Source organism: Mauremys mutica, chromosome 1 (genome assembly GCF_020497125.1).
Source record: "Mauremys mutica isolate MM-2020 ecotype Southern chromosome 1, ASM2049712v1, whole genome shotgun sequence".
In the NCBI taxonomy this organism is placed as follows: domain Eukaryota; kingdom Metazoa; phylum Chordata; order Testudines; family Geoemydidae; genus Mauremys; species Mauremys mutica.
Window position 1 is genome coordinate 118,223,168 of NC_059072.1, and position 12,839 is coordinate 118,236,006.

A 12,839-nucleotide genomic window follows, 5' to 3' on the forward strand; every position below is an offset into this window, starting at 1 on the left:
CTCAAGCCAGCTTTGATGGAGCTAGTTATTAACAATAGCAATGTAGCCACGATGGCATGGGCTAGTCACCTGAATACAGTCCTGCTCAGCACTGTGGGTATGTCATTGGGTGTCTAGCTTACATGTTGTCATTGTTCCCCAAAGATACACTGTATGTTTGAATGAATTCTTATTAGTACATCACTTTCCCCACAGAGTTGAGGGTTATGTAAATTATGGGTATTTCTCTTTTAATTGATGATGGTTATGAAAGTGTTTTTGCCCCTCTTACGAAGGAACTGAAGGAAGACTATGGCCAGCCCAGCTACATCATGAGTAGCATGAGATGCTTCCTTGAGTCAAGTGACTTAGATCTTTTGGGCTGTGGTAGTCCACGTGCTCATGGAATCAAGGGTGGTAATTTGTTGCAGTACTTCTCTTCAGAGGACTATAATTGCATATAACTGATTACCTCTTCCAGAAGAGAGAATGTCTCCCTTATACTTCCTTGGACTGTCCTGTTACTTGCTTATCACAGACACGATTAATATTGAATTTTTAATTATTTCAGCCGGCCTGATTGTTCCCCAGAGTGGATTGTAGTGCTTATGAGACTGACTTGCAGTATCCCTTATTATGCCATATCCTGATAAAGCAAACAGAGAAAGGAAGTTGACCTGATTAAGCTGTTAGATGAACTAAACACACTCTTCAAAAACAGTTTCCTCAACGAAGTCAACAGGAATTTGACACTTGATGAAAGGATTCATATGCTTGGGAGAAGTGATAGGTTCAAGGCAAGGTGCAACAATTAATTATTGACCTAGAAAGAATTCGGTGAGATTTAATCTGGGAAATTATAACCCTGAATAGAAATATCCCTGCATGCAAAACTCCATATTGAGGACATTGTAGCTGTTTCTTCCCAGATAAAATTATTCCAGTGGGTATATTCTGAGTTTCTTACATCTTTCTTGCAGGGTTTGCTTCTACAGTGGTTAGTATTTAAAGTAATAACTGATGTCAACATGGACACTTGTCAGAAGCTCTGGTATGGGAACTCTAGTCAGCAGTAAAAGAGAGAGCATTAGATAACTGAGTGGTCCTGCCAGCACCAGTCACTTCCAGAACTCATTAAAGGATGAGCACATTTGATATGCTTGATAATGGAATGACAGTTGCATAGCCCAGCAAACAGGATCAAGCCACTCCAGTCTTTATTTTGAATTCTGCCAGTTATTCTTCTGGCAAAGTATCCTCTTCATCAGAGCACTGCACACGAAGGATGTATAAAAAGGCAGATTGCCTAAGCAGACTGATAATTGAGCTATAATAGTGTTCAAATCTGTAGGATTTATGCAGATGACAGCTGTTTGAAACATTGATTGGATTTATTTGCAAAATTTCACATTTGTTACTGTCAAAAAGAGACATAATTTCTTTGAATCCAATAGAAATACAAAGGCAACATAACTTCTTTTCAGACCATGATTTAGGAGTCTCTTCTTTATTTGTTAGAGTCCCATCAAATTTAAATGTTGAACCAATATGTCAGCTTTTTACTTGCTAAAACCTGTAGATATAGTGTTCCATGTTTTCATCTTCCAGAATTGAGTGTGTCAATACCCAAGGGTTGGATTTTCAGAAGTGCTTAGCTTTAGACTAACTCTGCACCGTTGGAGTCAGAATTTAGGCCATGCTTCTAAAAATCCCACCCAAAGCAGCATAGGCATTGTGGCACTTAAAATTATTTTAGGATTTCATAATGTCCTCTCAAAATAAATACCATGACTGAATTAAGTTTGGATTTTTAAATTTGGAGGAAAAAAAGTTTTGTCTTTAAAACCTGACCATAGAAAGTAGTGTCTGGCTAAAATAAAAGCTCTGGTGTGCAAAGAGAGAACTTTTTATTCTTGACATAAGGTATTCTGTGAATCTGTAGGGGAATATTAAAAAGTATATTTTACAGATTTCAGTATAATTAGAATGGTTAACTGCTAAATGTTATACTCACATCCACGTGCAGCTAGATATTAGAGGGGATCACATCTCATTAGTCCACAATAAATTGGGAAGTTCTGAAAGAAGGAACCGGAACTGAATGTTTGAGATAAAAATAACTTTACAAATTTGATCTTATCTGTTAAGTTGGCATTATTATAAAGGATAAAAAGTGAATATTTTAACCAGAAACAAATAGCATAATGAAAGCTTTTAAAGCTGCTATTTTAGTGGATCAGGTGCTGGAATATTTACAAGTGTCACCTATGGTTAAAACCTTTGTTTAACACATCAGTGAGAATAACTGTATGATCAGAAAGAATGCAGATTTCTTAAGAGAAATCTATGGTAGTGTGTCTAGTTAAAGCTTTTCAAAATGTAAGTTGGCATTGAGAGTTTCTTATATAGCACAAACTATAATTCCAAAGTAGCATTTATATTTAAAAGGGGATTATAGCAGATCTATACTATACTACCTATTTCTTGCTTTTCCCTACCTATTCTGTAAATTAAATTCAATGCTCATTACTGCCCATTAGTAATGGTGGGTATGGGTACACTGGAGAAATTAAACTTCTTGCATGTTAACTTATTTTCTCTTGAAGTAACATATCCACCAATCCGGACCCACCCTATGGTTTTAACAAACAAAACCGAAAAAATCTTAGATCTGAGTTTCTGAAAGAGAGAGGTTTAAAGTTATGCATAATAGTTGAGTTTGATTTATCAGAGGTCTTCTAAAGCTGTATAAGTATTTGGTGGGAAGCTGATTGGATGGGATTTAAAGTCCAGAGATCCTGAAATGACAGCCTGAACTGCTCCTATATCTTTGGAGAGGAAGAGACATAACCCATTAGTAACGGATTGCTGGATATATTATTTTAGAGAAAAAAAGAAAAGAACAGGTAAGACATTTTTCTCTTCTATTTCCTCTTGACTACAAAGTATTCTGTAGCGTCTGTGGTATACTACACTTCTTTTAATTAGCTCTAATAATATAACCAACTATTGTCAAACTATGTTGCACATGAAGACACAGTAAAATAAATGGTCCTTATAAATAAATACTTTTGTATCTTGGTTGCAGGCTCAATTGCTTAACTTTATAACTAACCATTTTCGGGTGCTTTTTAGATGTAAACTGCACCTACTTGAGAATGTAAGTATGCTGTGTCAGTAATGACCTGGAAAAAAGCTCAGTTTTGGATAGAGCAAGTGCTGATTTTTGTGGTGAATCTCTTGAATATCTTGTGTGTGGTTGGAGAACAATGAAGTTTTGACCAGCTGTATAATACACCCAAACAGACTAGAAACACCACTGTGTCTTATGAACCTGGCTTCCAGAAACATGTCTGGTACACATTTACCTGGCATATTTGTAGAATGTATTACTGTTTCACTGTTGTTTAATAGTCCGTTTTTTTTCTGGGACTATTTTCTGAGCTCTAGAACACATTGCTAAGAGTGTGGCTTTAAATTTTGCAAGGAGTGTGGTTCTACTTAGGGTCAGGTTTTCTGCTTTGTTCCAATCTCGTCAGAGCTAATGGAGCTAGGAAGATTTCGAAGTGAAAGTTAAGAAGGCTGTGCAACACAACTTCATTAGGGAGCCCTATTTTTTTTTTTTATAAAGGCTAAATAGTAGAGAACCTCAAGTTTTATTTTAGTGACTTTCAGTTTCCTTTCATGAAACCATCTTGTGTTCATGTAGAAGTCACCAGCTTCTAATGACTTCAGAACTACAGAAGAAACAATTTTTGCTAGAAATTATGCTTTCAGATAGTTGTTTTCATCCTTACTTCTGCTGGCACAAGTTTGATATATATATTTTTACATGACTAAGCTCAGATTCTTTATTTCACATCACTATGAATTCAGGGTAATTGAAGTCACATTGGTGTTACTCCAGCTTTACAGTTGTGTAAACGATACTAAGATCCTGGACCACTGTGTTTAACTTGTCCACAGATGCACTTATTAGGTGCTTATATGTGATTCACAGGTTCCAAAGCCAAAGGGATGATTGTGCTCATCTAGTCTGACCTCCTGTATATAACAAGTGTCTATAGAACTTTCACTAAATAATTCCTAAAGCATATTTTATAGAAAAATATCTAACTTGATTTAAAAATTGTTAGTGATGGATAATCCACCATGACCCTTAGTAAATTGTTCCAGTGCTCACTGTTAAAAATTTATGCCTGATTTCCAGTCTGAATTTGTATACCTTCAACTTCTAGACATTGGGTCATGTTCAGGGGTGAAAGTAACTTACCGGTACTGCTGGAGTCCTGAGGGGGCGTGGCCTCATCCGGAAGGGGCGTGGCCTCTCAAGATTTAAAGGCCCTGGGGAACCAGCTGTGGCTGGGAGACCCAGAGCCTTTAAATCAACCAGGGGTTCCCAGCTGCGGAGGTGGCTTGGAGCCCCCCCCCGGGGCTCAAGGGCAAATTAAAGGGCCCGGGGCTCTTGCCGCCAGGGGGAATCCCGAGCTTTGCGGGGCTGCGGCAAGGATTTAAAGGGCCCAGAGCAGCTGCCACTGAGGGAAGCCCGGAGCCCTTTAAATCCTGGCCCCAACCCGGCCGCCAGAGCTGTGGCCGGGATTCAAAGAGCTCTGGGCTGCCCGCAGCCACAGGGAAGTCTGAGCCCTTTAAATCCCAGCCGCAGCCGGGATTTAAAGGGCTCTGGGCTGCCCGCAGCCGCAGGGAGCGTTGACCCCTTTAAATCCCCGCCCCAGCCCAACTGCTGGAGCCGCGGCCAGGATTCAAAGGGCTCTGGGCTGCCCGCAGCTGCGGGCAGCCCAGAGCTCTTTCAATCCCCGCTGTGGAAGTCGATGTGGTCCAGCACAGCGTGCTGGCTCTTACCAGTATGCCGTATCGGACCGCACCGGCTTACTTTCACCTCTGGTCATGTTATACCTTTCTCTGCTAGCTTGAAGAGCCCAGTATTTGTTCCTGATGTAAATACTTACAGATTGTAATCAAGTCACCCCTCAGCCTTCTCTTTGTTAAAATAGAGAGATTGAGCTCCTTGAGTCTGTCACTGGGAGGCATGTTTTTTAATCCTCTAATCATTCTTGTGGCTCTTCTGAGAGCCCTCTCCAAATTATCAACATCCTTCTTGAATTGTGAGCACCAGAAATGGACACAGTATTCCAATAGCAGTCATAGTAATACCAAATAGAGAAATAAAATGTCCTTTCCTATTCAAAATTCCCTTGTTTATCTATCCCCGGATCATGTTAGCTCTTTTGGCCACAGCATAACATTGGGAGTTCATATTCAGCTAATTACCCAAATCTTTTTCAGAGTCACTGCTTCCCAGGATAGAGTTGCCCATTGTGTAATCATGGCCTACGTTCTCTATTATGCAGCTCAGAATGGCTCAGTTGGGAATGAGGGAGCAGAATAATCTAAGTGATAGCCCCATTTCCTCCCTTCATTCAGCCCAATTTGCAAGCTCAGGATATGGGAGGAAGAGGTTTGTGGTTTTATTTCTTGGACTGCTCATGGATGTCATTACATGCAGTGTTACAGCCTCCCGCACTCCTCCAGCCGCTGAAGTGCCTGACTATCAAGGGAGTTTTCATAAGTGAGATGGGAAATATGAGGATGCAGGCCAAACTCAAACAACAAAGTGATAGTAGGGAGGGAGAGAGAAATAAGAGCAGAAATAAGTTCCATTTTTGGGCAGTGATGATTTAGTTCCTTTCAGCCACTAGTACAGTTAACTATCACTGTTACTTGGAAAGGGATCTGAAAAAATTGATATTACATTCACACACATCCATTCTTATCCCAAAATGAGCGTCAGAATCTTTTCCCCCCTACTTCCATTTTCAAGTGTGTGGCCCTGGAGGGAAGATTTCCCTCCCCAGCTCCTAATCAAAGTGAAATTAAAACATTTTGTCTATGAACTAAAACTAAGACAAATACTGAATTTTGTGCATTGTTGAACCATTGTTTTATGATTTACCATTTGTCTAATTGTTTCATATAACCAGATAGAAGAACACTGACTATATCCATAATTCTTTTGTTTATGACCAGGAGATTTCTTGGTCTCATCTTGTTTTTCTGTTTTGTTTTCTGTCATTAGCTTTTGATTACGCATTTTCTCAAAAAATTTGCTAAGGTAACCAAGCCAAAATAACTGAAGTACTTAAAATTTGTAAAATATAAATTACAGTATCTTTTAAAAATAAGCATCCTTAATTAATTAATAGTATAGTAGTTCACATAAGCGTTAAGCTCAAAAAGTACTTTTTAAAAAACAATCTCAAACTATGAATTGTCACAAGGAAGGGCAGAAGAGGTAGATGTAAGAGAACATTATATTTGATAGGTAAATAAGGTTGTAAAGTAACTGCAGAGTAGAGCTAGTTCAGGGATGGAGGGTTTTGAAAAAGAGGTAAGTTAGAATTGAAAGGGGAAATGTCATTGAGGATGAGAGTGAATGGATCTGCTTCTTGCAGCAAGAGCTGTAGGTACAGTGTCTAAGGTTTTTCTCTGAGCTTTGAGAACTTTTTTTTTTGTGCTGTACAGTAATCTGTTTCACTGGAAAAATATGTGACAGAAGTTAGGATGGGAATTTGTATCACAGTTTTTCTGTTCTTGCATAGAATTTCATGCACTTTGAGAACTTGAATTGATTACTTCTAATTTGCTGGAATTCAAGTAAGAAAAGGTAAACTGAAAAAACCTAAAATATAACAAATCAATTCTCTGCAGACTATCTGCCACTTGAATGAATGCCACAGATCGTCCCCAATATTCTCTTGTCATTTTGTTTCCCTTTAGTGTGTGGTTGGTGGGTGCAATGCCAGTTTTGCATCTCAGGGAGGGCTGGCTCGTCATGTGCCCACGCACTTCAGCCAGCAGAACTCTTCAAAAGTTGCCAGCCAGCCAAAGGCCAAAGAGGAATCTCCTTCTAAAGCTGGAATGAACAAAAGAAGGAAGTTAAAGAACAAAAGACGACGGTCATTACGTAAGTGTATGAGTTGTACTAATTTTTTTTACCTCCATTGACAGTATTATCTTTTCCCCTTTTCCTTCCACCATGCCATCTCTCTATTCCCCCAGCTGCATATTTGAGATCCCTTTCCAATGAAATTCAGAGAAGCCTAGGATATATTTGCCAGGCAGTGAGGTAGCAATAAGAATCGTTGTGCAGAGGGGCTGTTGGAAAAGGTTTTTCTGATACAAAAATTAACGTGTTATATGTAGATATTGGGGGGGGGGGAACAGTTTTATGAAGTGATCTATAAAATCTTACTAAGTTTAAATTCACTTATTGAAATGACAACCAATCACTTTTTACACATAAAAACAAAGGCTGAAAAATCAAAGGAAATCACTTTGAATAACAGAATCTCCATTATTCCTGGTTTGAAGAACGAGTTCAGCACAAAACTAAAATGAATAATAATGTTTTCAGCATTTGGTCTGAAAATACTGATGGCTCCAAGGTCCAGTATGAAAATGTGGTGTAAAGAACTTGATCAGCTGCAAATCAAAACAGATCTTTTCTTTCTGCTATTTAGTGTGTCTAATTTGCATTTGAAGCACTTCCATCCAATGAAGACTTAACAGGAGCTTCTGGAGCTTGTCAAAACTTGCATGACTAAAGCTAGGCACCTCAAAATAAATGACTGCACTTTCAGAGATGTTGAGCCCTACAGCTCATTTGAAGTCAAAATATGATTTCGGTGGCTGACTTTAAGTATCCAAATTGGAAAGTATTGATTCTTGTGTCCAAAAAAACTATTTCAAATTGGCAGTATGCACGTCTTATTTATATTTGATTGAACATGATTGAGTCATAAGAGTCAAGTCAGGGCTTCCTCAGTTAAAGCTGTGACATAGCTCTTTGCCAGCATCAAGTTATCTGCATCCTTCGAGATTTACATAGCTATAATATGAATATATTGTTGAATTTTTCTACAGATCTTGTGTAAAGAATATATACTCTGTATGTAATGGGGAAGTAAATGGAAAAATCTGTAAAAAGTTGTAGGTGGTGATAGGAGTTACAAACACATCATGTAAAGTGACCTAGAGAGATTAATGTGAGTGGAAGATGATAAAATGAGATTATCTTGGACAAATGCAAGATAATAAATCTGAAGTAAAAGAATCTGATGCAGATTAATCAGAAAGGAGGAACCAGAAATGGACAGTAAGGAACAGTACTCGCTGGGAGAGGGACTAGATGACCCAATCACAGAATCTAATTTTTCTAGATTCTGTGATTCAAAATCTGATTCTCTTCCTTCTTTTATCTTGTGTACATATGTTGCTTGGATAATTTAAGTTAATATGCCATTTTGTCTAATGTTTCATAGACAATGTGTAGAACAGCTAATTTACTTTTTTTCCCGTCTTGACATTGCTTGAGAAATTCTTCCTTACAGGACTTCACGCAAGATATTGTTCTGTTGGAGTTCTCTTCAGCATGCTGACATCCTGTAGCTCTTTAATCTCTATTACATGTGGCTTCATGAGTAATTTTTTCTTTTAAAGCAAATAATATTCACAGCTCCTACTCTTTGGTTACATACCTGTCTCTCTCATTATGTTGTAATTTGCTTCACTTTACTTCCAAAATTAAGTTCTATATAGAAAGAGAACTGACAGTTGCCATTAGCACTTGCAGTTTTCTTGCCCCATGCAACAAAGCTTTTTGAATGACTTTACCTTAAGGCAAAATTCCCATCTGAGTTGAGGATAGACTCCTGTAATGTACTTCTCCAAAGGCCATGTGACCAGAACGTTTATCCGAAGCTGATAACACTTTCACAAAATGCTACGTATAGGTAGCTTGTTTTAAAACTTTCTCCATGGGTTGCAAATCTTGGTAGGCTCTGAAATCAGACTCCTTAATGGTCTCATAATTCTGTTTCTTTGTTTCTTCAAAAGTAGTGGGCCTAAAGTTAGGCATCTAAGGCAGTGATACTCAGACCTCAGTGGTTTAGGAGTCAAATTAGTGATCAGTATTACTCAAAAGAGCCACAGTAGTGTGAATTCATTGTTTCATTGACTATTTTTATATGTAGTAAAATTTGGCTCCTGAACCACTGAGGTCTGAGTATCACTGCTTTAGATGCCTAACTTTAGGTACACTACATTTGAAGAAACAGAAAGGCAAGTAGATTATATAATTATTCTCACAGCAAAATGACTGCCCAGGTATACTGCAGTTGGTTAATAACATAGTAAAAGAATCCTGATTGGCTAATAACTTAGATTGGTTAATAATTAAATCAGTGTTTTAATCTGTGCTGCAAAGAGCCACAGCAGACACATTAAAGAGCCACGTGCGGCTCCCGAGCCTCAGTCTGAGTATTGCTGATCTAAGGTCTGGTCTCACTTAAAAGTTAGGTTGACATAGCTACCGCACTCGGGGTTTGGATTTTTCACACCTCTGAGTTCCATCGTTAAGCTGATGTAACCCCCAGTGTAGATGCGGTAGGTGGATGGAAGAATTCTTTCATCGAACTAGCTATGGCTGCTTCCTTTCCTACATCAAAGGAAAAACCCCTTTCATCACTGGAGAAAGTGTCTACGCTATGGTGCTACTGTGGCACAGTTGCAGCAGTGTCATCATACTGCTGTAGTGCCCATAATGCAGACATCGATCTGTATTTAAGTACTTGAATGAGTGGCCTGATTTTCAGAGGTACTGAGCAGCTCATGTTAGAATAAGTTATTGATCAAACAAATTCTGAAATACCATAAGATACAATTTGCTAAAATCATTCAGAAAAAATAAATTCTTAAAGTTTGTCACCTCCCCAGCAACCTTCCAACTTCCTTTTTCATTAACAGAAGAAAGTACTTATTTCCCTCCTACTTTGAGGAGGAAATTCTGTGCACCTGGTTACAGTTTATAACTCAGGCAATTATTTTTTGTTATTTAGAATTAAGTATCTAACGAAAATACTAGCTATTGATGGTTTATACATGATTACACTGAAAATATCTTCATATTTACATCTATAAAAGTCAAAGTAGAGAGATCAGATTCTCTGCTCAAACCCCAGGTTCTCAGTGGAGCGTATTAACACAAAATAGGTTACCATGAATGTTTAGGTGACAAAAGCAAGATCTTACTTAATTTACTGGAATATGAACAGTTTATTCTTCATGTTGATATTTTGCTGGTCTTAAACTAGTTTATATTTTGTCTTTCTGTTCATAAACACTGTGTATATTTTTTCAGTTGCTTGTTATAGGCATATGAGTTTAAAAATAATTGGTAATGAAAGATTAGATATTGTGTGAAGTTGAATCTAGTATTTTTTGACAATGTGATTTTTTTCTTTTTCTCTTGCTGTAGACACCTTCCTAGCTGATTACATAAGCAGTCAGATGGCGACTTGCTGACCTTGTTACTATAAGTGCTATCAAAATTGACACTCATGCTCACAGTCATAATATCTCTGCTACTGAATTCTGTTCTGTGTAGCCTCAGATAGATTCTCTGTTCCTAATACATTTGGAGGCATCCATCTAAACTTATTGAAAGTGATTCTCAACTTTGTACCGTGACCCTAAAGTGTGTCTTCATATTTGCTACAGAATCTAAGCTTGTTCAGTTGCTTGTCTATATGTATTCTGCTCGTGGTGTGCCTACACCCCATGCACTCAATGGGAATATTTGGGCCAGCACTGCCTGTTGGGACCATGCCTATACCAGGGAGAGCCCCCACCCCTTCCAAAGGCATAAAGAGTGGAGTAGGGCCAGCCATCCCTCAGTTCCTTCTTATCACCTGTGACAGAGAGAGCAGTTTCCCTATCTCTTGCACTTGTGGTCCTTAAACCAGAATTTTTATATATAGTTACCTTCTTAGGGCTTGTCTACACAGTGTTGTAATGAATTCTACTAGGGTGTGATTGCTAAAGCGCACTAACATGTTGTGCATTAATTGTTCTGTGTAGTCCCTGCTGGCATGCCTTGATATAGTGCTGTTTGAAACAGTAATTTGTAACGGCCTGGTCTACATTAAAAAGTTAGTTTTGATCCAGGCTCAGGGAAGTGAAAAATCCATACCTCTGGGTGGAGTAGGTAAGATGACCTAAGCCTTGGTGTAGAGAGCACTATATTGACAGAAGAATTATTCAATCAATCTAGCTACTATCTCTTGGGGAGGTGAATTATCTGTGCTGATGGGAGAACCCTTCCCACTGGCGTTGTAGTGTAGTGTTTCAAGTGGAGACAAGTCCTAAAGCACACAAATAAATCGTTAGTGCTCATCAGCAGGGACTACATGGACCAACTAATGTGCAACACATTAATGCACTTTAGAAATCACACCTCCACAGTGCGTGTTATCCCACTAATATTAGACAAGCCCCTAATAATACATTACTAGTTAGGATAGTATTTTTATTAGGTTTTTGTTTGGTGTAACTATTTCTAGCTATATGTTTACCAGTACCAGGTAGTCAACTTCATAGCTGACCAATAATCTCCTGGTTTTTAATATTGCTGTTTATGTGACACAGCTATACTACTCAGTGATTGGCATTATTATTTTTTCTTTGTGAGGGACATATCACTGAGAAATGCTGTTTTTTACTTGTTCTCCAGAGGAACCCTAATAGTCTGGGATGCATGTGTGACATACCCAGGTTACAATCTATGCTGATGAACAGCTGTGTCACCTCAGCCCTCTTACCTGGGGTGCCCTTTACACTGCTTTATGCTGTAGCTACCACTCCTGGTCTGCTCTCTCACAGCCTCCAGCATGTAAGTCACTTCAAGCCACATTGTATGAGTTCTGCAGCCAGCCACTCTTGAACCACACTGCAGGGTGACAACAGCATGCTGCCAATCCCAGACTTTCTCCTGGACAATACAGGCTCATATGAAGTCCATCATTTTATTAATAGAAAATGATATGCACAAATCCTGTTATCCCAAATGGAGTTTCCCAAACACGTCATTTCAAACACACTGATAAAGATAAAACAATAAAACAAGTTTATTAACTACAGAGAGAGATTTTAAATGAATACAAGTAGTGAGGCATGAAAGTCAGAATTGTTTACAAAAAAAAAAGTGACCAACTAGAGTAAATTCAAAGCAAGGTCTCTCACCACCTGTTTCAGCAGTCCTACTGGCTGAACTTCTTTCAGTCAAGATACCTCCTGCAGTCCAGTGTTGTTGTTTTTGTTCTTCAAGTGTCGTGAACGCTGTGGGCAGAGAAAAAGAGAGGAAGTCTTTCCTTTTATGGTCCTCTCCCTCCTTTGAGAAGCTTCTCCAGCAGGGAGCAGGGCGCCAGGCAGTTCACATTGTCAGGAACTCTATGCTGTTTCTTTGCTAAGATGTAGACTTTCATCCATGTCCCTTTTCCTGCTAATGAATGGCCATGCAAGCAAGTGATGGCTTATTTGATCTTGTTTATACCTGACTGAGGTGTCAGTTTGCCCATTGTCTCTGAGAAAGTAGTTTGGCCGCTCCCAGAATTTGAATGTTTCAGTAACATCATACAGTGGAATCTCATAACTTAATTGAATGTTGCAACACATATTTTGCCAGGACAGCATTGACCAGTGAGTTATGGGTTTTCAAATAAGACCTCCCAAGGCATACTTTGTACCAAGATTATTATAATAGTGTGGAAGGGGTGAATACAGGGGTACAGACCATCACAGAGTGCTTGAACATGATTCTTTTAGATGAATAAATGAGACCTTCCTTGGATAAGGTCAGACAAGAATCTTCTGGCTCCGAGCAGTCCTCTTCTGAAAGTGCCTTGGTAGGTACTAGCTCTTCAAGTTTCGAGGCTCCTGCTTCTTCACTGAAGCATTCCTAGGCTGTTCCAGCTGCCACATCTTCCTCAGGAGCTGAAAAGGGTAGG

General features: G+C 38.9%; 1 protein-coding gene across 2 annotated transcripts in view; it reads left to right on the plus strand.

Annotated features, from left to right (window-relative positions):
• AEBP2 (AE binding protein 2) overlaps positions 1-12,839 on the plus strand; it is a 97,675-nt gene that overhangs the window by 49,864 nt on the left and 34,972 nt on the right. For both annotated transcript variants that reach the window (XM_044992806.1, XM_044992816.1), the window contains exon 4: positions 6,775-6,961. In XM_044992806.1, coding sequence (XP_044848741.1) covers positions 6,775-6,961 — 187 coding nt within the window. The remainder of the gene's footprint in view (positions 1-6,774; positions 6,962-12,839) is intronic.